This window comes from Thunnus albacares, chromosome 17, assembly GCF_914725855.1.
Source record: "Thunnus albacares chromosome 17, fThuAlb1.1, whole genome shotgun sequence".
NCBI classification, from domain to species: Eukaryota; Metazoa; Chordata; class Actinopteri; order Scombriformes; family Scombridae; genus Thunnus; species Thunnus albacares.
This window is the reverse complement of record NC_058122.1, coordinates 8,577,417-8,600,598: the sequence shown is the minus strand read 5'-3', so window position 1 is coordinate 8,600,598 and position 23,182 is coordinate 8,577,417. Positions and strand designations below refer to the sequence as shown.

The 23,182-nt window shown below is 40.1% G+C and overlaps 1 protein-coding gene across 1 annotated transcript; it reads right to left on the bottom strand.

The window, feature by feature from the left end:
• Positions 1-1,508: 1,508 nt before the first annotated feature.
• slc29a4a (solute carrier family 29 member 4a) lies at positions 1,509-20,684 on the bottom strand. Its single transcript, XM_044332647.1, has 11 exons — positions 20,420-20,684; positions 17,977-18,387; positions 12,655-12,786; positions 12,370-12,483; positions 11,402-11,530; positions 9,923-9,997; positions 9,540-9,808; positions 6,514-6,634; positions 6,124-6,311; positions 3,500-3,740; positions 1,509-2,485 (listed from the first exon to the last, which is right to left on the bottom strand). The coding sequence occupies exons 2-11, from the start codon at positions 18,209-18,211 to the stop codon at positions 2,340-2,342; spliced, it is 1,650 nt and encodes a 549-aa protein (XP_044188582.1). The 5' UTR covers positions 18,212-18,387; positions 20,420-20,684; the 3' UTR covers positions 1,509-2,339.
• Between the last annotated feature and the right edge of the window lie 2,498 nt (positions 20,685-23,182).

Sequence of the window (23,182 nt, the reverse complement as noted above, 5' to 3'; positions counted from 1 at the left end):
TAGCATCAATAGTATTGATACCAAAATTTAAAAAAAAAAGGATCATGTTAGATTATGTACATGAACATTCTCTCTCGTGTCTTAACTGGTTTTTTTTTGCCACTTGGGGGCAGTGTAAACAAGTTGTGAACACAACATGAAGTATCATCACCTTTTAAAGGACCAGTGTGTAAGATTTAGTGGCATCTAGTGGTGAGGTTGCAGATTGCAACCAACTGAATAATCTTCCCCTCACCCTCCCCTTCAAAGCTTGTAGGAGAGCCTACGGTGGCTGCGAAACTCGCAAAAAACATGAAAGGCTCTCTCTAGAGCCAGTGTTTGGTTTGTCCATTCTGGGCTACTGTAGAAACATGGTGGTGAAACATGGTGGGCTCTGAGGAAGAGGACCCGCTCCCTATGTAGCTATAGAGGGCTCATTCTAAGATAACGACAACACAATCATTCTTATTTTATACACCAATTAAAACATACTTATGAATATAATATAACATTTCCGTAAAGTCTGTTCCGCTAGATGCCACTAAATCTTACACACTGGTCCTTTAAGTAGATATGTTAAACTGGTTAGCAAACAGTTGCTTATATACAGTATATTATACATGCAGTTACGGAGCAACACCAGCTAGTTGCTAACTGTGCCTGTTTGCCATTTGGTGCTGAGCAGGTAGTGTACAGTGGGTTTTTAGAGCTTTTTCTCTGAAAACAGCCAGCCGAAAACTATGCTATGAGAGCTGTGAGAGTGAACCAAAAGAGTAAAGTAGCAGTTGGACAGCTAAATAAAGAAACTCGCTATAAAGCTCCATAAAGCCGAGGAGCTGCAGAGTCAGGTGAAAATTCTCTGTAGGTTTCTCATCACTAGCAACTCCTTTAACACTACAAATCATCATTTGATAATTATTATAAAAAAATATCGATTATAGCTTTAACATGCACATGATTGAGTAATTAACAGAGCATACTAAAAAGAAATGTCTAATGTTTTGTAAATCATTGGTAATGAAAATGTATTCCGAGTTCTATTAATGACGCATTAAACTCATGACAGTACATTATCCACTTTTAAAAATATGTTAAGATATTGATATCAATAGTTCTGCCACTAGTGTTACTTGGTATTGAATCAGAACCAAATTTTTTGATATTGACCGCCCCTATTTTTCGATGACTCTGACCTTGACCTCGGGGTCATACACATACATTTTTCCACTCAGATGTGATTTGGGGTGACTTAGCTTGCAAGTTATAGCAGCTAGCACAGCAAAATCATTGGTCAGAGGTGTGTTTGGATGTCTGCCAGCAAAAACTTTTTTTTCATCCTCCACCTCCTCCTCCTTTTGATCTAACAATGAGGGTGAGGGAAGTGTGGGTGGAAGCTAACAAGCTACAGCTCTATTTTGTTGTGTATATGCTAAGCCACAAAATACATCACATTACTGAAGCTAAAGATGCTCTAACTTCTATTTTACTGTGACTTTAGCGAGGCTCCCTTCAAGTTATTTTTGTTGCGGTTTTCAAATGGTGCATTCAGAGGATTTAGCTAATAGTACCTGAATCAAATCATCATGGATAGAACTCATCATTCAAAGATTTCAATCATATTTTCAGAAGACGCATCATGAGGAGGAAACAGCTGAGCTAACATGGTCCAGGAAAATCCACTCTTATATCATCTCTCTATTTTGAATATCAACAGATCTGAGAACTCATAAAATGTAACATATGTGACATAAGACAGAAGGTCTCCTTGAAAACGGCAAGCTGTTTGCTCCCTGCAGCAACAGCAAAAAATGACTTGACTTAACACTGTACAAATGTCAGCTGACCTGTTTGCACACACACACACACACATGCTGACAATAATTCAATAATTTCTCTGTGAGACACTCAAAGGACTACTGTCGGCTCGCTGGCAGAGGCACAGCTCCTGTTCTTCACCTCCAGGAAAAAGTTCAACACTGCAGAACCCAGTATGTTTGAAAGGTCAGTGGACCACCAGGCTGGACAATGAGAGAGTGGAGAGATCTGCTACATTTTCACACAATTTCCTCCACTACTAAATCCCAGGTTTTGTTTTTGTTTCCACTTTCTTTATCCACTGAACCAAATCAAAGCATGACTTGGACAAAGGAGAATCTGTCTGTCAGAGGATAAACATTAACCTTTAAAAAGTTCTTCACAGATGTCTTCTTGTCCTCTGCAGCTGGAAAGTCTCTTGTTTGATTCCAGTCCATCAGTCTGTGCTGCTTCTACTTGCCAGGATCCTGTGTATGTAAATGGCTGCATGTATGTACATGTATGAGTGTTTATGTATGTGTGTGTGTTTTATTATATGTGGACATTCAATACCCTGTAGCATTGGCAGGTGTGTGTATGTTGAGTGTGGCGAAGCGTGTTCCTGATCCTGGAGCAGTGAAGCTGTAAGCTGCGTAAGCCACAGCAGAGCCCACCATCAAGCCTGTCATATAGGAGACTGTCATAGTGTTCCCTGGAGAGACAGAGACAGCAGAGAATGAAAACTATAGTCTGTCCAGAATGAACTGTATATTTAAATAAAAGGTAAACTTACTGTAAGTAAGTAAAGGACAGTAAGTAAATATTTTACTAATTCAATTAATTTGTTAAGCTTCATTTATTCAGAAAGTCTCATTAAGATCAAGATCTCTTTTACAAGTATTATTAAAAATATCCGTGAGTTGAACTTAAAAGACTCTCAGAGGAATTAATATGAGTATGATTTTTTAGTTCATTCCAGTAGTAAGGTGCATACTACTGGAATCTAGTCCTCCCCCGTTAACTACTTAGTATACAAGAAGCAGGAGGAAACAGCTAGCTTGGCGCAGTCAAAAGGTGACAGAATCCACCTACCAGCACCTTTTCACTAGTAGTAACACCTTATACCTCGTTTGTTTAATCTGTACAAAAACTGAAGTGTAAAAACAACAATTTGTGATTTTACAGGCAGTTATGTGCCAGAGGCACACTAGTCTGGCAATACCAGACAATCAGAGATCTCCCCGCCTACCCATCGTCTGGGGATTTCAAAATGCAAGGTAGTTGCTCGACCGGCAGTGAGAACAGCTGCTAACAAATCTACACCCCTTACATTTTGTCAAGGACACGCCTTAATGGAAATGATGCTCTCCCCCCATTCTCTTCTGCATGCTGTCATGTCACCGCCCCGATATGAAGGGCCGTCCTAAAGACTTTGGAGTGGTTCTGCAATGCAGGATTTTTTAAAAACTCTCTAATTGTTTCCATTCAGTTTTAACAATGAAAGCTTGGAGATTGTCCTCAGTCTCTAGCTGAGCGATGTGTTTAGAGATTGACATGTGAGTCTAGAGGCACACTAACTTCCTCTGGGAAAGTGACTACAAGAAGTTACTTTACCCAGTCGAGAAACAGAAAACCGCATTTAGAGTTTGACTCTATTTTCAGACCTGTTTCACCATCTACCTCTATATAACACTACAAACACTTATGACTGAACACTCTCTCTCACCTGCCAGCTCCCTCTGTTCAGGTGGCACTTTTCCAGCAGCCTGTATCATCGGCACAGAACCAAAATAGCCGTTGGTGACTCCCATGAGGAGGGAGAAAAGACAAGGCCAGGCTGGATGGGACAGGGTTGGCGCACTGGCCGGGTACACACACATGACAAACAGAGGGATGAAGACCACCCTCAGGCAGGAGAAGAAGAGCAGGCGGCCTCCAGACCAGTCGTACGGCAGTGCTGCCAGGATCTGAAGAAAGAGCATGGAGTCATTTCAGTCAAATTTTATTCTGCTGTTCGCCAGAAATTTTGTGAAACTAGCACACAAAATACATGCTATTTGCAAAAAGGTGAGAAAAACAGGGTTCTGCAACACGAGGATCATTTTAAGGACACAACCAGAAAGAGCTTGATGAGTAACTTAACACTAAATCCCCTCTGTTTAGTTAATAGTTCATAAATTACACGTGCAATCACACGTGCAAAAACAGAGAGTAGACTAGTATGGCAACACTCTCACAGTGGCAATGCAAATATGCTGATGTTTAGCAGGTATACTGTATATATTTACCATGTTCACCATCTTAATTTAACTTGTTATCATGCTAACAATTGCTAATAAACAATAAACACAATGCAGCTGATGGTGGTGGTAGAGGGAAATTAAGGTATATCCATAGTGATTTTATGCTGAGGGGGGCATAAACGTGTAAACCAAATTTCATGGCAATCTATCCAGTAGTTGTTGAGATAGATAACTCAAATCTACAAATGTTAACCTCATGTTGGCGCTAGAGGAAAAGTCAAAGGATCACTAAAGTGATTAGGATGCATCCTACAGGGATCATGAATGTCTGTGTAAATTTTCATGGCAATCCATTCAACAGTTGTTGAGATATTTCAGTCAGGCTGACGTTTTCCTCCATAAAGCCATGCTGCTAGCATGCGGCTAAATCTGAAATATAAACTTGCACTTTCCTGAACATTAGACCCTTTGAATTTTTATTTCTTGCTTTACTAGGAGGCTACTTGTTAGATACAGCATTCAAAATGCTAAAAAAAAAAAGTTCCAGTCTGTTCCATGCTCTTTCTTATCATCATTTTCTTTCCACCTCCAAGCTACCATCATTTCCATTCCCATTTTCAATTTAATTTCTCTTCTCCTTCCTTATCTCTTTTCCCTCATTTCGACAAAATGCAACTGTCTGTCAACCAACCTTTTTCTATTCAAAGTCAAAATTGTGATTTAAGGAACCCAGATAAGTTTTAATTTATGAAAATATAGATAAAGCCTTTGAGCTAAGTGCAATTATCCAAAAATAAACCAGACTTTTCTCCATCCTCACTCTCAGGTTTAATAAATGGGGCGACCCCATTAACTATTTCACAAGGTCAACTCCAGTGTAAAAGTGTGACTTTGTCTCTTTCCTTTGTCTCACCCCTCTGTAGTGCCAAGAAGCTTAATGCGCAATTAGATAAAAGAGGACCGTTCTCATATTTTCTAAGATTTTGGTAGAACATAAAAAAGGAGATCACAGTAAAAATAATATGAATATCGATGTTCCAGTTGATGCAGTGTATACCTGAGGGAGAAACTGACGAGACCAAACATTTACATTTTACACATATGTTTAATGGTTGCCAAGAAAACTGTAAACTATAAACTGGATAAAAGTTCTCTAATCAAACTTAACTCAATGGAGTTAAGTTAAACAAATCTACACAATGGGGCATATAGCCCAACTGCAAATAATGGTGGGGTGATCTGCAAAAATGGACTTCACTGATATTGTACCTGAATAAAAGAACATGGACCGCGGTTTATTTGGTTTGCAAAACCTTATTAACTAAGAAGAATTAAGGTGATACTAAGTTCAAAAGTTAGGAATTGTTTAAACTAGTTGTATCTTAAATGTGCAAACCACTTGGATGCAGTAAAAACAAGCTGTAAACACAACAAATATACAGTATACAGACGTCACCTTCTAAGTTGCAAACGTTTTAAAAAACAGTTCCTTATTCATACATCCAGCAGACATGGAACAACATGTCTGGCCACCCAACAACTGTAAGTCCAATTTTTACTCTCCTTTTAACTCTGTTTTGGTCTCCACCACCTCCAGAGGGAAATATCTGTCTCTTAAGCTGCTCCACTATATTCACCAGCTAGTTGCAAAGTTTGTCTGTCTGCTATTTGCTGCCGTACTGGTGGCATACAATAGGCTTTTTGAGCTTTTTTGATGAAAACAGCTGCCTGCTGCAGCCAAAAATTCAACTATGACAGTGAACCAAAACAGTAAAGTGGAAAGTGTGGGGTGGAAAACCAAAAAATGAGCTGAAAGATGTAAACTTGTTACATAGAACTGAGTGGGTCTGCAAAGTCTGAGGATAAGTCTCCATGAGTTCATCTTTCACATAGTCATGTCATCCATTGTTCATATGAAAGTATTAATTACAGCCACTTCTGGTTCCCAAAATAAGAAGCTTAAGTTCCTTCTCTGTCCTCTGACACATAGTTATGAAATACTGAGCCGAGCACCAGATTTCCAACAGTTATTACTTACTTTTACAGCTGGCTTCTCAAACATGAAGCTAGAAAACACTTTCTAAACTGTCAAAAACTTGCGCCTCACCTTGCCAACAAAGTCTGACATGTTGAAGGTGGCCATGATGAGGATGGGGAGCCACTCTCCTAAGGTGGGGTTTCGTATCTCCGACTCCAGCCCGGGGAACAGACACAGGGTGATGCTGTAAGTCACTGCTATTGACAGCATGTAGGCCCAGATCACACGGGACACCACGTAACGATGCAAGATCATGTCTGGTTGGAGAAGACAGACACACAGGGCGATATTTAAAAACTTAAAGCTCTCAGTAAGAACACACTCCTCTTCCCAGTAATCTCCTGGGGATGCATTTGAATTTCAAATCCATCTATTAGGAGTCAGAGGGTAATTGAGAAGTGAGTACATGAGATGAAAAGAGGAAGAAAGAGAGGGATGAGTGATGAAAACAGAGAGTACCACGGACACCAGGCCAGCTCCTTCGTATCTTGGCTTTCGGGGCGTCAAATCGCACATATGTCCCACCGACAAAGTCCTCACCACCCTCTTCGGTAGTGGACGGTCCTGTCCCACCATTACCCTGAAGAGAGACAGACAGAAAGACTTTTTATCCACATTTATAAGAAAACAAACACTAGAGAGTCACATTATATTCAATTTCAAAGAAATCATCTGAATTTTATCATCTTATACTTTATTCCATCATGGTTGTGAGAGCAAATTTGAAAATATACACTGTCAAATGTCATATTTTGTTGAAAACCTCTTCAAGGCTTTTTGAAGGACATTAGCTACATAAACAGTTCATCAAGAAAACACTAGAGGTAGCCATCACACAGTAAATATATGACCTTTTTTTCTAGTTGTTTTCATTTATAATGGCTTCCTGGCTGCATGACATCAGCTTTTTATTGCAACAGCTATTAGAGAGGATCACTGTGACTGGCAGCACGTTGACGTAATGATGTTGGAGAGACTGCTGATCAGACTGCAAATAAGGCCAGGAGCCACACACACACACACACATACACATACACATACACACACACACACACACACACACACACACACACACACAAGCCTACAAACACACATTATCTCTTCATCCAAACATATGGGCATGTCTTTCTACTCATGCTTCTTTTCAAACACACACTTTTTCATATGCCTGCACTAGCAGTTATGGACGCACACTCTCTCTCTCTCTCTCTGTCTCACACACACACACACACACACATTGATCCATTAGTTGATTAAAGGGACTTGCGAGCCAGAAGGCACCACTCTTCTTGATTATCCCATAATGTAGAGCGCTGCCTTGGTTTCCCCCGGCAACCAGAACAAAGGGCTCCCTGAATCAGCCCCCAGATGCAGAAAATGACACATACCCGCCTGCACACACACAGACACACACACACACACACACACACACACACACACACACACACACACACACACTACTGTAAAAACACAGGGGGACACACTTGTCTTGTGTGTCATGATGTACAAACATGCACACATGAAAAGATGACAGCCTGAGGTGTGTCTTCCTTTGAAGGCTATGAACACACAAACACACTTGGTGTGATGAGGAATATTAGCTCCATGTCTTCAGACTACACAGGGCTGCTTCAAACACTAGTACAAAGTGTATTTACCTCCTCTAATTTTTCAATCACTTCTTTCTTTCATTATCATGACTGGTCTCCTGCTCTCCACCCTCTCTCCTCTCCTTCCTTGCTCACTTTCTTTCAGTTTTGCTTTATCATATTTGTGATGATCCCTTGCTCTTCTTCCTTTTTGGCTGGCTGCCTTTCTGTCTCATCTCTTTGCCTCCACAATTTTCTTCCAACCTTTTTTCCTCTCAGCGTCGTGACTCTCATTTTCTCTGGTTGTAGGAGGCTTCAACCTCTCTCTCCCTCTCTATAACTCCATCTTTTTTCCGCATCACCCACACCACCTCTCTACCCCTCCAACGCCCCCCCTCCAAAAATCCCTCGCTCTTTCTCTCTCAATGTTCCTGTTTCTGAGTGGCAGCCAAAAAGCAGCCCGTAGCTTAAATAAATTATTCTAAGAGACAGCCCTCCATGCCTGTGTGCGTGCTCACACTGTGTGTCAGTACACACAAATGTACAAAAAGAGGCACACACACTCTTCACTGAAATCAACAAGGAAATGGACTTGCATGACACAACAGTTTAGAGGCCTGACATTTCCTCCCTGTCTGGTTTGTTGTTGCAACATTTATGAAGAGTTTAATGAATGAAACATGTACAAGAAATTTAAATGTGAAATTTTGCTGGTCCAAGTGGAAGAGTCAATCTCTAACTCCAACTTGAAAAGCCCAAATTGAGAAAATATTGAAGCTATTCAGTCGCAGTTGCAAAATATTAAGTTGACGCATCTCCCTGTGCAGCAGACAGAAAAACTCAAAACGTATTAAGACCCAGGCTGTACCCGAAATCACTCTCTCATTCACTCATTCTCTATTCCCTATATAATAGACACTCATTAGTTTACACTATAGTGAGCGGTTAATTGAGATTTCAGCCACTTATTACAGTAATCATCATCAGTTTCTGTCATCACTGACAGCTATAGAGTTGTACAGCAGTAATTTTCACATCTATGAAATGTGAAATATTTTACATTTACATTTTGTCATTTGGCAGATGATTTTTTCCAACGCGGCTTACAAGACAATTAAGGACAGTGACTAAAGAGAGCTGTGGTACGAATTCTCAAGTACCTGACCAGGTATAATTGCAGTGAGAAAGAGCGCTAGGCAAAAGCTTTTTTTTGATTTTTAATAAAGGGGAATTGTTAGCAGAGAGTAATTTTATGACAGCACTACAAAGTGCAAAATGTTCACACTTTTATTTCAGACACAGACAATTCAAGCTCAGCATTGCTTTGAACTAAATGCTAACATCAACATGCTAACATGCTCACAATGACAACGCTAACATGCTGATGTTTAGGTATAATGTTTAGCATGTTCATTGTCTTAATTCAGTGTGTTAGCATGCTAACATTTACTAATTAGCATTATAATATAGTTGATACTGTCATTTGCTCATAAACCAAAGTATTGGACAAAATACATTTTTGACCAGATGATGGTGCCAGATGAAAAGTTAAGGGATTACCAAAGTTATTCAAATTCATCATGAGAGGGACATAAATGTGTGTACCAAATCTCGCAGCAATCCAACTGTTGTTAGACATTTTTCTAAAAAACTACTAATGTCAACCTCATGGTGGCGCTACAGGAACAGTCAGGTGATCACTCAACTCATTAGGATACATCCTCTAGGGACTATGAATGTCTGTACAAAATTTCATCCATTTGATGTTTAGATTAGATTATATAAGTGGTGGACAAATTGATCATCATTGCTATCCATAGAGCCATGTTGCTAACTGTATGCATTCACAACATACACTGGCAAACAGTGTAGTCAAAATAGTGTCCAAAAACTTACAAATTTGACGTCCTCTGCGGTGACATCATGGTGAACCCGGTATCCAGTCCCATTGTCACGTGGGTCATGACCTTTGCCCAGACCTTTGCCTTGGGCGTGGTTGGTGTAGTAGCGGACGAATCGTGAGCGACGGACAAGCAGATGAAGCAGGAAGCAGAGCATTTCCATGCTGATGGAGATGAGGAAGAAGATGAGCGTGTTCCTCCTCTCGTCCGGGATCAGCAGCTTGGTGAAGATGCGAGACAGGGAGATGATTACCCCGGCTGTACCTGGGAGAGGAGAGGAAAATACATAAGACGATGGAGAAAGTGAGGAAGAGGATGAAGGAGATGAGAAAGCTAGCAGGGAAAGAAATGTGTATGTGGGTGTGTGATTGTACTCACTCTCTCCAGTCATCACCCCCTGTGTGTACCTCTTGGGCAGCATCCCCATGTAACCATAGAAACTGGACTGCTGCACTGAGGAGGGATGAGGAGGTGGTTATCAGTGCAAACAGTGGCCTAACTGTAACAACACAATTTATTTACTTCCTGAACCTCCACACGCCGTTTGGGAGAAAACAGCCTGACCTCCTATAATTAAAATCCACTGCTGACTGAGAGGCTTTGTGTTCACACTCACAGTAACGACGAGGAGACCCCATCTGTGTATGAAAGTCAACAGCAACAGCTAAGGACTGAGCTCCCAACTGTATTTGTTTGTGTTGACACTGTTGCTTGTTCATTATTTTTCTGACCGATAACATGTTTAATTTGAACACCATCACCACCATCATCAGGTTTGAATTATATCTATGGTAACTTTTGAGGCTGTATTATATATTTAAGTGTCTCTCCATCTTTATAATCTATACTTAAATCTATAATACAGTAATATTATTCGTATTCATCACAAGAGTCTCCCCATAAATCTTGGGTGTTGTGGTGCTATCAAATTCTGCATTACAACAAGCGCAACCTTATTGAGTTGATATGACAAACTTGCTAGCCAAAAGTTGCCCATTTACATATCCAGCAAATTCACCATTGATTTGGAGTTTTGTTTGTGTCAAGCTAATGAATTTCAGTCCAATATTCACTCTCCTTTTAGCTCTGTTTTGGTCTCCATCTACACCTGAGAAAAACATCTGTCTCTTTAACAGCTGATTTATGTTGATATGGTGAATGTGTTTACACATTTTGATTAGCACTCATGTTTCTGGCTACCTGGTGAACTCAAGTCCAATATTTATTCTCCTTTTAGCTCTGTCTTTGTTGTTACCAACTCCTGAGAAAAAAATTATGAATAAAATTAAATAAATAATAATTCATTTAACACCTAAATGCTCCACTATGTTTACCACTTGCGGTGGGTTTTTAAAGCTTTTTCGATGTGTGTTGCTGTGGCAAAAAATGACACTATCAGAGCAGTGAGACTGATCCAAAACAGTAAAGTCATGGGCCATAAAACCAGTACAAAGAGCTGAAAGATGCTAAAACACTCCATAGAGCTGAGAGGAACCCCTTTCACATTAAACATGGTCATTTAACACATTGTTAATATATTAATTTTAATTAGTGCAGCTTTAAGGGAAGCCCTGTGCTGCATATTTATATCTAGAGCAACTCCCTTTTCTCCTTCTGAGAAACAAGTAAGGAAGGACAGAATAATTAAAAACAATTTACTGTATTAAAGTGGAAGAACACGACTACACTATGTTCCTTACCTAACCAAAACACCAAGAAAACAGATGGATAGATAGATAGATAGATAGATAGATAGATAGATAGATAGATAGATAGATAGATAGATAGATAGATAGATAGATAGATAGATAGATAGATAGATAGATAGATAGCAATAAGCATTGTTATTAGTAGTACCTGTACATCCGAAGGCCACCACTCCCACTGACACCAGGTTGATGATGTAAGCCTGCCTGGTGGTGAACTTTGCCAGCCACACATCAAACACACTGACAAAGACCAGTGGCCCCAGCGCTAAGATGTAACCTACAGAGAACGAGACAGGTGGACAGATGGACAGTGAGGAGATGCCACAGAGCCAGGTTATGCTGTGACTGCATGACTGAACACATGTTTGACAGGTCCGACGTGCGAGCAGAGTTGCTTTGATCTGAAACCCGCCACAGTCTGATCCTGAGTTTATTAATTCCAGACACAAGTTCTCAAGCAGACAACATACTTCAAAAGACATTTCCTCAAGGATGCAAGCAGAGCTATTTAAGCTGCAGAAGGTTCTGTGGTGAATATGGTGAGATATCAAACTTCTCCTAGGGGGACATACATTTTTAAAGACCATTTTTTCCATTTTTGCTCAAAAGTGATTTTATATTGGGTAGGCTGATCGGCTTTAATATTTTTATGATGTTAGTATCCACATATCACAGTGTCTTACAGAGAATAATTTACACTGCTAGACAGTATACAAACCAACTTTTAAATGAATAATTTTAGGCCATATTTAAATTCCAGAGAAACCTGATGCAACATGCTTTAAATAGCACAGTGAATTCACTTTTAAATTGTTTTGAAACCTTCAGCAAACAAAACTGAAGGTGATGCAAGATTTTTTTTAAAAGTGAAAAGAAAGACTCTTTACAGTCAGCCTCATTTTAAGAATAAGAACTCTGGGAGTATTATTGCAGAGTGTATTTTTTATCTCTCTCTTTATGCTGGCTTCCTATTTTTGCTCTGTGTATTCTGTTCAGATAAGCCTTGAGGACCCCAGAGGGTCTTTAATAAATGAGTAACAGTAGAATTTACCATAATGGGACTTTTTTTTTCACAATTAGTGATCTGTCTTTCAGCGTTTTCCTGTCCTGACTCACCCACAGTGATTCTGGTGTGCATGCTGAGTCGCTCCACCAGCACGTTGTTGAGGATGACGGCCAACAGAGCCACCAGGATGTAAGTCAGACTCATGTCGAACACGATGGACGTCCCTGAAACACACACAAACACACACAAGAGCCATGACCTCTGGGAGTTGGATATGAATACGTAGTCACTGGTTGTGTGTTCATGTGCATGAATGTGTGATTCATTGTTACAGCTGTAAAATTCATGCACTCTCTATGGACAGATTTATATATGTTTATCATGCATATTTATACCTTTAAACTTGTGGTGCAGGTAGTCCACATCAGTGATAAAACTGTTGTAGGGTAGCAGGAAACCCACTCCAGCCAATAGCATTGCAAAGTAGATGCCATGGTAACGGTCGTCAGGGATCGGCTCCTCAAAGTCTGAGCGGGAAGGGAGGAAAGGAGGGAGTCAAAGGTTAGAGAATTAAAACAGTATGAAATCACGCTCAAACAGTGGAGGGGGGGATGACTTCAAAACATCTGAATTAGGTCTAAAGCCGATGCACTGGATCTTCATTAAAGCTAATCAGGATGAATGAAGCTGCAGCAGCAGCAACAACGCCTCTGCTCCACTAATGGAGCAGCTAATGTAGTGGAGGAGCTTGTTCCTATTGAGTAGATGAAGGATTGATCAGAAGAATTATTGATCATGAACTAGCTGCCAAAGAAGTTTCACAGCAGGACTTTTGTGTTTTTCAGCTGTTTCAGTTTCCATGTTTAAGTGTGATGTGCAGAGTCTTTATATAACTGTTCATAATCCTTTCCTAATCCTTCTATTAACAGCTCCACATAATTTTTGAGCACTTAGATTTTACAGTTGAGTAGAGGAGAAAAAAACATGAATTTGAGACTATTTATATCACTTCATGTTCACATTTATTATGGTAACTGAAACTGATGAATTACTTTACTATTTCATTTGTTAATGGCTGATCACCTGCTCTTAGCTCTTCAATGATCCACAATATTTCCTTATAAATATGTGCTAGAGCTGCAACAATTGTTGATTAATTGATTAGACAAAATGTCAAACATTCTTTAGTTCAAGCTTCTCCCATGTGAGGATTTGCTGCTATTCTTTGTTTCATATAATTGTTAACTGAATATCTTTAGGTTTTGGACCGTTAGTTAGTTAGACAAAACAAGAAATTTGATGTCATATATTTGGACATTTTTCAATATTTTCTGACATTTTATAGAGAAAACTATTCATTAATTGATTAATCCAAAACGTTATCGGCTGATTAATCACTAATGAAAATAATCGTTAGTTGCTGCCCTAATACGTGCCAATTCTAATAACCATATATGAATGCACCACATACAGCTCCTGGAAGCATTTACATCTCTGCTTTTCTTTAGCTTGTCTTTTTCAGGTTAAGGAAAAAAACAACCTTTGAAGCAGAGAAAGTGATGTGGATCAAGCCTACAGCAGATTTGTTCAGAATAAAGCAAACTGTGTCGTTAGCATGAGCAGTGAACGTCACCATGGCTGCACAGACAGAAGAAACGATCACCGCCTGCAGAAACTCAAACCTCATTAACGGAAAATCCAATGAAGAGGACACAGCAGCACTGCCCACACTGTATGACTGACATTTCATGCAGAAAAATGACGATATGGAAGTGTTTTAGGGTGGGTTTCCCCTTTCTGACATCAGAGCCACAGATTGTCGGAGCAGCCGAGCAGGACTGTAACGTCAGCCTGGGATGGATTCAGTTGGTTGAGTGTGAATTATCATATCTCTGTGAGTTTTCTTCCTTAAGGGAAAAGGCAGGCTCTGTCTTTGTAGATTGAATACTCTGTCTATATTGTTGGCTTTATACTGAGATATGGAGACTGACAGCTACCAGAGAAAGAGAGATGGAGGCAGAGGATGAAGAGACTGGGAGCAGAGAGAGGGTTTCTGTCTAGAGCGCTCGTCACTGGTGGACTCAGGGGGGGGCAGCAGGGGGGCCAACCATGACAATCTGGAGTGAAGTTCCCTCTTGGATTCCCTCTTAGTGAAAAAAAAATCCACATAAGTGCCTAATAAGGTGCTCCCATAGTATGATAAAATGCCCTCTAAGGTGCCCCCACAGTATTATAAAATGCCCTCTGAGCTGCCCGCACAAAGGAGAGAACATACCAAAGTTCTGTAATGACTGTGTAGTTATGGGTAAGTCGGGATGAAATGCCCTATAGAGGGCCTCTACGTGTGACAATCTGGAAAGAAGTGCCGTCATAGGTGCCCTTTTAGCGGAAGAAAATGTGTTAGTGCCCTGTAGAGAATCCCCAAAAGCGAGACAACATGTGCCCTTTAAATGAAGACGATGTAATGCAGTGCCTTTGAGTTGCTGTTGCGATGGGGTGAGCTGGAGGTTCTGTATGGGAGCCTTAAGTCTGCTACATACTGAAGTGCAGAATTGGTTGCCCTTTCAATGAAAAAAGTGCCCTATAGGGTGTACTGTATGGGAGAAAAACATTGTGAAGTGCTCTTCCTGTCAAGAACATGAGATACTTTTCCCAATTAGATACCCTTACAATGGAGTAGAAAGAAATTAATGTGTGCTTTATGTAGGCTGACCATTAGGAATTTCTGAATCAATTTGACTTTTTCATACAAAAGGTAAGGGATAAAAAATGAATCTGCCATTGTTCGTTGTTCCAGGAATTTTCTTAAAGAGGACATTTTGGTTCTCCACACTTTAAGCGTACATATAAACTACATATAAACCATAATGATGGTGCAGATGTTGTGCAGATTTCTGCATTTTTCGAAAGAGGATCAAAAATTTCTTAGACATGTTAGAGGAAACAGCGTCTAAGCTTCGGGCCGCTGGGTGTTTCCCATGGTTTATATTTGAGGGCCAATGTTGCTAGGAGACTGACTGGAGCATGGATACATCCCCCCTTTTAGTATTAGTTATGTACTGTTATACAACAGTTGGTTCCAAACAAGTAATTTGATTGGACAAGAGGCTTTCCATGAGTGCTGATACAGAGTACAACAGCACTGGGACTTTTAACTATACAAGTATTACTCAGCTTTACAGGTGTACCATTAATTTTATACCGCCAAGATGAACATATTTCCACAAATAACATTTGAGTTAAATTATGAATGGTCATCGGAAGAGGACGAAGGGAAGGAAAGAAGCCTGAATACTTCAGTGCAAACCTCCAGGTGCGCTCTTATGACATCAGCCAACAAGTTAGAGAAGAGCAAAAATGAAGCTAACGCTGTAAGGCAAACAACATGGACTTTGAACTACTTTGAACAAAAGTCTCAAAAATATAAACATCGACATTCAGTCTGTTAAGAAGACCGAGCTGAATACAGTCTTGAGGCAGTTTTATGGATCCACCCGGACAACTGAAGGGGAGCTCTGCAGCATCAGCAGCTACCTTGGGCTTTGGGCTGGTTTAAATCATAATATCAATGAGCCTCCGGTTAGCTGTTCATGGAATTTAATACAGGATCCTGAATTCATATCAGTTAATAATGTTTTCAAAGGTGATGTAAAAGAGATTAGAAGCACAGGGAAAGACAAAACAACACATCATCCCCCAATTTCACCTGAAGACCAGCATCTTAAAATATTCTGCAACACTAAGTCCAGACCACCCAAAAGGTTTACTGAGCAAGGTCTGGTATGGTATTCAGTTGCACTTTGGACACTGGGGCAAAGAGGTGAATCAAGGTCTCAAACCTGACTCATTTATCCTAAAACATGACGAGAATGGAGCAAAATATTTCACCATGACATTCAACAAAGAAACAAAAACACATCAATACCCACTGGAGAGAGACAGAGAAAATCAATGGGGGCTCTCTTTTTGAGGAGCGAGGAAATCCCCTCTGCCCCGTAGCATCTCTCAAAAAATTCCTGAGCAAAATTCCACCTGATGCAAAAGTCCTCTGTCTGCAGCCCAGGAGGGTAACAGCTCCAGCAGACAGCTTCTGGTATACCGCTGTTCCCCTGGGAGTAAACCAGCTGTTACAGATATTACCCAGGACGTGCAAAGAGGCAGGGACACACACCAACCACAGCCTAAGGACCACCGCCATACAGAGACTGTAATGTTTGTGTTGCTTGGCAACAGCCCAGAGCCAAATAAATGATTAAATAAACAAAAAAATCATTATCTGATCGCTTATTACTGTTAACTAATGAATGGTGCCTGTAGAACTGTTGTATAAAGGCAATATCACACTCAAGGTCGTGCTGTTGTACTGAATATCAGCACAGCTGTGATAATCTTCAGCACTCGGCCTGTAGCCTCATGCCTACAACCGAATCACAACCATGGTGACATTCAGTATAACAGCACTCCTTCTCATGGGATACTACTTAATTAGCATTTTTAAGATGTCTGTTCCTTTACAACATTCAGCATTCAGGAGGAACCATCCATTCGGAGAGGTGAAGCTAGCAAGCTAGGCTAACAGCTTCCACTTGGAGAGTTGTAGCTTATTAGCTTTGCTTGCTAACGTTAGCACTGATTCCTACTGGCTTTGATGTTATTGTTCATGTTATTTCAGCACCTGCTGAGTCATTGGCAAAGCTGCAAACTGAGTGTCCCTCATTATAGAAAGAGTGCTTCTAGTTAGTGTTAGCTGTCTCATTTTCATGGGTCCAGTTGTCATGACAGCAAATCACCAGACTGTCAAAACTCTTGTAACTCTGTACGATACCCAGTGATTCAAATCACAAAAGTGAGTCATTTATGAAGTCACGTATAGTGTGCCCAAATCATGAAAGCAATGGCTAACAATGGCGGCACCCTGGACACATATTGCACCAGTCAAATTCCAATATTATCAGTCAGTAATGTAGGGGGTGCTGTCATGGCAGAAAACTAAATAAAACTTAAATTTCCTCTTTTTGGTAGAGGCAATTTTGACCAAATAGGCTAAGTCCACAAATCAAAACAAACAGCAAGGATATACATACTAATTTCTTAATTTTCACACTCCACACTTCCTTGTTTTTCTGAAAAAAGAGGGATGTAGTCAATAAATAGGCAGTGCTATGTTTTATTTAAACCATGGAAAACTGGCACTGCACCATCCAACCCTACTGTAATACCTCCATTACCCTCCAAAAAAGGGTGTTGTTTGCATATGACAAGGCAAGCTGAGCGTAAAATATACAGAATATACTGGTAACAGGGCTGGAAATATCAATTATCTGCCTTATCGGTTAATCTGACAATAATTTTCTTGATAATTCCATAAGAAAATGTCTACAAAATGAAATGGTGACTAATGTCTAGCACAATTTCTTAAGTCCAAGATGTTTTCAAATATCTTGTTTTGCAACCATCCAAAACCCAAAGATATTCTGTTTATATTGGCAATGAATGTGGATAATATTATTGTACATATGTTATGATGTTCTATTATGTTTACATCATAAACATATATGTATATTTGTTGAATTCTGTCCACTTCCTGTATATGTACTGTACATTTTGAGTATAATGGAAAAATGCGGTGCTGGTGGAAAACCGTTCTATAAATCTATCTATCAAACCAGTATACACACACAAGCACAGACACACATATAGTCAGTAAACTCCCTCACCGGGCTCGGACAGAGCCAGCACTCCTCGCTCCGGGGCATCTTTACTGATCTCCTCCTCCTCCAGCTGGTACGAATCGAAGCTGTAGCTCTGCACCACGCTGCTCTCTCTTCCCTCTCTCCAGCCCTCTCTCCCTGCATCCCTCCATCCAGCTCTTCCTCCATCCCTCCAAACATCCCTCTCATCGGGCGTCTGGGCCGGTGTGGGCCTGCGGCGCTCCGCTCCCACCGAGCCCATCTCTGCACTCGAAGTACACACGCACACAAACACGCACGCACTAACACACACTAAACAATTCTCTTGACAGGTTACACACTCGTGGGAGCGTGCATGTTAAACACAATCACAGAGACACGCCCTGTTCAGGCAGCTGGTGAGGAAGAGAGGCAGGAGACCTTCAGAGGATGGAGGATCTGCACAACAGGAAACACAAACAGAATCAAAATGAAAAGAAGATGCAGGCATAGAAAAAGCAGTCTGTCACTTCCTTACTGAAAGTAAACGTGAAAAAACTCAAGGTTAGACACCCCAAAGAAACCTACTATGCTGTGTGTGTGTGTGTGTGCATGTGTGTGTGTGTGAGGCATGATAAATGAGAAACAGTGGCAAAGGATGCATGACTGGGTGACAGGGAAGGAGGTTAACATGAGCGAAAATGAAGCTCTGCATTCATTGAACAGGCACTGCAATGTATATATTATTATAGAAGAGAAGAAAAGAGAAAATCAATTAGTTTGTAAATTAATTATTAATTATTAATCATTTTGGTCCTTTATCAAGCATGAATACCAAACATTCACTGGTTCAAGCCTCTCAAATGTGAGAAATTGCTGCTTTTCTCTGTTTTATATCTTTGTATATTGAATATTTTGGGGGTTTGGACTGTAAGTTGGACAAAACATGCAACCTGAAGACATCACTTTGGGCTTAGGGAAATTGTGACAGACATTTTTCACTATTTTCTGATATTAACCATTAACCGTTCAGTGATTAATCAAAAAAGTATTTGATATGTTAACTAATTAATGGAAATCATCATTAACTGAAGCTCTACAATATATATCTGTTATCTGTTTGGCTAAAATTTGAAGACAGTAGACAGTAACGTAGTTTTAAATCAGCTGACATGAATCTTCCTAATTAGCTATTGAATTCTGGAAAATTAAAAGAAAAGATGCAAACAAAATGCTGGTTGATCTAAAAGGCTGCTATCATCATGATCCAACAACTTCACCCACTATTGAAATTGTTCCTGCAACCCTCCTCACATTTTAATTTATACTCTCCACACAAGGTCTCTCTTCTGTCGTTACAGCAGCTAAAACTGCTTCTCAATATCCTGCTTTCATTCACTCCAGTTAACTGGAAAATGTTGAGGAAAATGTTATTGTTACAAGGTAGGTCAATATAAATAGGTATTGACATTGTTCTGAATGCAAACATGCAAACACAAAAGCACAAAAGCTCATCTGGTGTATACACCTGTGTGTGTGTGTGTGCGTGTGTGTATGTGTGTGTATGTGTGCTACCAGTAGGAGCCACACAGTCCAGCTCTGTCATCACACATCCTCGCTGAGGCCTCGCCGCCTGCTCACCTCTGATGCCCTGCATTAAATTTCAGATCTGGCCTGAAGCAAAATAAGCTCAGTTTTTGCTTTGTATTTAGGATGTGATCCTATTTTAAACCCCAGCTGTCTGGAAACAGACAGGATCAGATGATGTAAGATGGTTATCATCTCTGTAATTTGGGCTCATCCTGCATGGCCCCCAGTACATACAGAGAAAAAGGGAAACAGGTGATTAAATTGAGGCTCTCTCCTGCATATAAAACAGTTAAAGTGGTTATTGAGTGGTTGTTTAAAAAAAAAAATGATAGCAGCTCACTATAGCGTCTCACACACACTCACAGAGCCATGTTTTGCAGCTGGAAGACTTTCCATTTGCAGACTTGAGGAGGCGCTCGCAACCTTCCTCATCTAAATTAAAAGGAAAAGCCTCCAGCCAGCGACCGTAATTGAATTGCAGTCTGATATCACGCTGCAGTTTCTATTGTTTACTCCAGCTGTGACAAAAGGAACAGGTGTGTTTTTTCCAAGAGTGAACAAAATCACTAAATCATCACATTTTACGCCTCCAGCAGGAAATAAATAATTTGGTTATTAAATGCATTAACTCCAAAGTCACGTGTTTTGCTTACTATACAGGGAGAAAATTGAAAATTGAAATTAATCAAATGCAAAAAAACTCGACGGCTGAGCACCGGATGCAACATAAAGATGCTCTCTCTGTTTTTCTGTCTTTCTAATCCATCATTAAAACGATTCCAATCAAGTCCAAAAAAGGTTTCAGGCGTTTTTTTGTATTTATGTTTGCAGCCCCTGAACACCCGATACCACCGCGCTTTCCCTCTTCACACCAACAACAGGTTATTAATGGCCCCCTTACCTCCGTGTCTCCCCCTCTCCTTCCGTCTCCTTCGGCTCTTATAGCAGCGGATCCTCACCGGACCTGGTCCCTGTACTCAGTCCGTCTCCATCAGACAGAGGAGGAGCTCCGGTACCGTCCTGCAAGCGCTCCTAACGCACCATCCAGCAGCGGAGAGGAGGAAGCATGGATGGATGGATGAGGAGAGTGAAGGGGGGGGAGGAGAGAGGAGGAGGTGGAGGAGATGGGGAGGGGGGTGCTGCCTCTGGCTGTTCAGCCTTTTTTGCAAAAGCGTTGTTAGAGTCGAGGATGAAATCATCCAAATGCACGTTAACAACTTTTTTTTTCCTGCGCACAGTGATAAATAATTAAGAGTGAAAATTATTTGCACATATTAAACTGGGACTAAAACATTTGATTTCACGAAAGAGGAAGAAAAGAGACAGAAATACACAAAATAATCAGCAGCTACTATATTCAAGCTACAACAGAGACAGGAATCCTCTCTCTAAACGCCTCAGCAATACACCAAGTGTGAATATTTAGGAATGGTGACGACAGAAGACACATAAAAATAACATAAAAAAGAAAAAAGGAAAAGATCACTTTAAATTCAGAGTTCACAGCTGAGCAGACAAATCCTAGGAGGTCCAGCAGGGATGTTCTAAACATTTTGTTATTCATTGGAGAGTTTCTCCTGCTTCTCTCTTTCAATTTTTGTCATTTTTTGAATTTAATTTGGTTTTACTGGCAAGATGGGATGTACATGTGTGTTACCAAAGCCTATAGAAAAGTAAAGTGGATGGTTCTCTATACACAAGCACACAGGCTCTCTGTCACACACACGCACACACACACACACACACACACACACACACATGCACACACGCACACATACACAGGAGCCTCAATGTGATTGACAGTTTTATCAGTTCAGTTCAATATGTTAATGTTTCATTATTGGCAAGGCTCTGTTATATTGAACACCCCCACGGTTGCCACAGAGGAGCACAGCCAGACAGTAATTATCTAAATAGTATGGCTGTCTCTTTAGGTGTACTGTCAGTGCAACACAACAGACCCAGGACCTGCCTGCTGCAGCTGCATTGCAGGTTGTAGGTTTGAATCCCATTTTAGTGTCTCTGTCTTTGTTTGCTGTCTAATGAAAATCCTTAAAAGGCCAAATTCAGTTCACTTGACTTTTGGCTCAACATCACAGATCACATCAAAGTAAGATCAGCTGTATCAAATTTATGTAGCACATCATGCAAAAGGCTTATCCCATCAGAATACTGGATTAGTTCTGAATTAAAAAATAATATTGTGCTTATTAAGAATTTGTGCAGAGAGCGTTCCCCATGGTGTATTGGATTTGTATTCCTGATTTGTTTCTTCAGCATCCTGCATACTGACGCATTTTGTACAAGGCCAAATAAATCCAGTGATGTCTATCATGATGCAAGAAGAGACACACAAAAAGAGAAACTGCAAAAGCCCAAAACAAATGAAGAAATATGAAGAGAAAGAAAAGAAAAGAAGGCGTACAAAAAAAGGGCGAAACTCAGTGTCTGGATCATGGTATCCTACTTTTTAAGTGACCAACATGACATTTATTTATCAGTGAAGCAACAGTTACAGTAACATACACAACCCTTCTGTCCATGCAGAGACAGATGTTTTATAAATGCAAATTGCAATTGCAAAAACAAGCAGTTTTAATAGTTGAGTTTCTTTTTTCTTGTCCTGCATACAAGTCAAATCAGATCAGCACCAACAGGAACAGTCACTCCCACACAATGACCTAAAAACACACCTGCATGTCAGATTGGCACGTCTATATTACACAGTTTTCTTCTTTCTTCATTTATATGCATTAGGAGTATGCTGTACACATTCAAGAGACAAGTATTATTATTAAAAAAAGTTGCTTTCAGTAAAAAAAAATCATATTTCAAGCCACAGGTTCAGTAACGCTGGTTTTATTCAACTGAGTCTGCTTCATTTGGCTCATAGGCCTCCTGTCTTCATGTACAGCGGGACAATGTCTCCAGAAAATAGTTCTATGGATAATAACAGATAATAAATAGTATTAAATTATAATAAATGAGGCAAGACAAAAGGGGACACACAACTGGAGTCCACTGGATGACACTGCTGCTGATTTTATGTTTCATTGTTGTGAGTCTCAAGCTTTAAGCACTGTGATATGTGCCAGCACAGTGGGTTTGAATTTCTTTAGCTTTAACAGCAGATTAAGAATGAAAAGAGCTATGATTTGGCAGTTGTTTTGGAGGATTACATTATTTATTTATGCGTTACTATAAAAGCCCTACAGTGGAACATATCATACCTGTTATGACTAAACAAGTTGACTGTTTTTATGTTTGGTTTTTAAATTGTAACGAGTTTCATATTGAGATAAACAATGCACATTTTGGCAAGTTGGTTGAGCTTGAGAGATAAATGAACTCATAAATATTAAAATGTTTGCTTAAAATTATATTTGGTCGGTCCATTAGAGCGCTGCTGCGCTAACTGTGTGAAGAATTTGGAAAACAGAACTGGGAAATAAAATCAGCATCTCACTCAGTTCATGTTTGTTCTAAATCAGACTCTTGATAAGTTCATATTATCACACTCATAACTATACTTAATTTCAAAAATCCTTTCAGTTCCATATTGCTATCCAAGACAATAAATGAAAATAACACTAATCTGTGGCTGTGAATGGTTGCAATGTATCAACCAAACTATTCTTTGTCAGACACACAAACCCATCCTGTG

Coding starts and splice junctions, on each gene's coding strand:
- slc29a4a (XM_044332647.1), bottom strand. CDS start 18,211: ATGGGCTCGGTGGGAGCGGAGCGCCGCAGGCCCACACCGGCCCAGACG. Junction 12,787..17,976: donor GCTGGCTCTGTCCGAGCCCG/GTGAGGGAGTTT, acceptor CTTCCCGCTCAG/ACTTTGAGGAGCCGATCCCT. Junction 6,635..9,539: donor CCGCAGAGGACGTCAAATTT/GTAAGTTTTTGG, acceptor GTCTCTCTTCAG/GGTAATGGTGGGACAGGACC.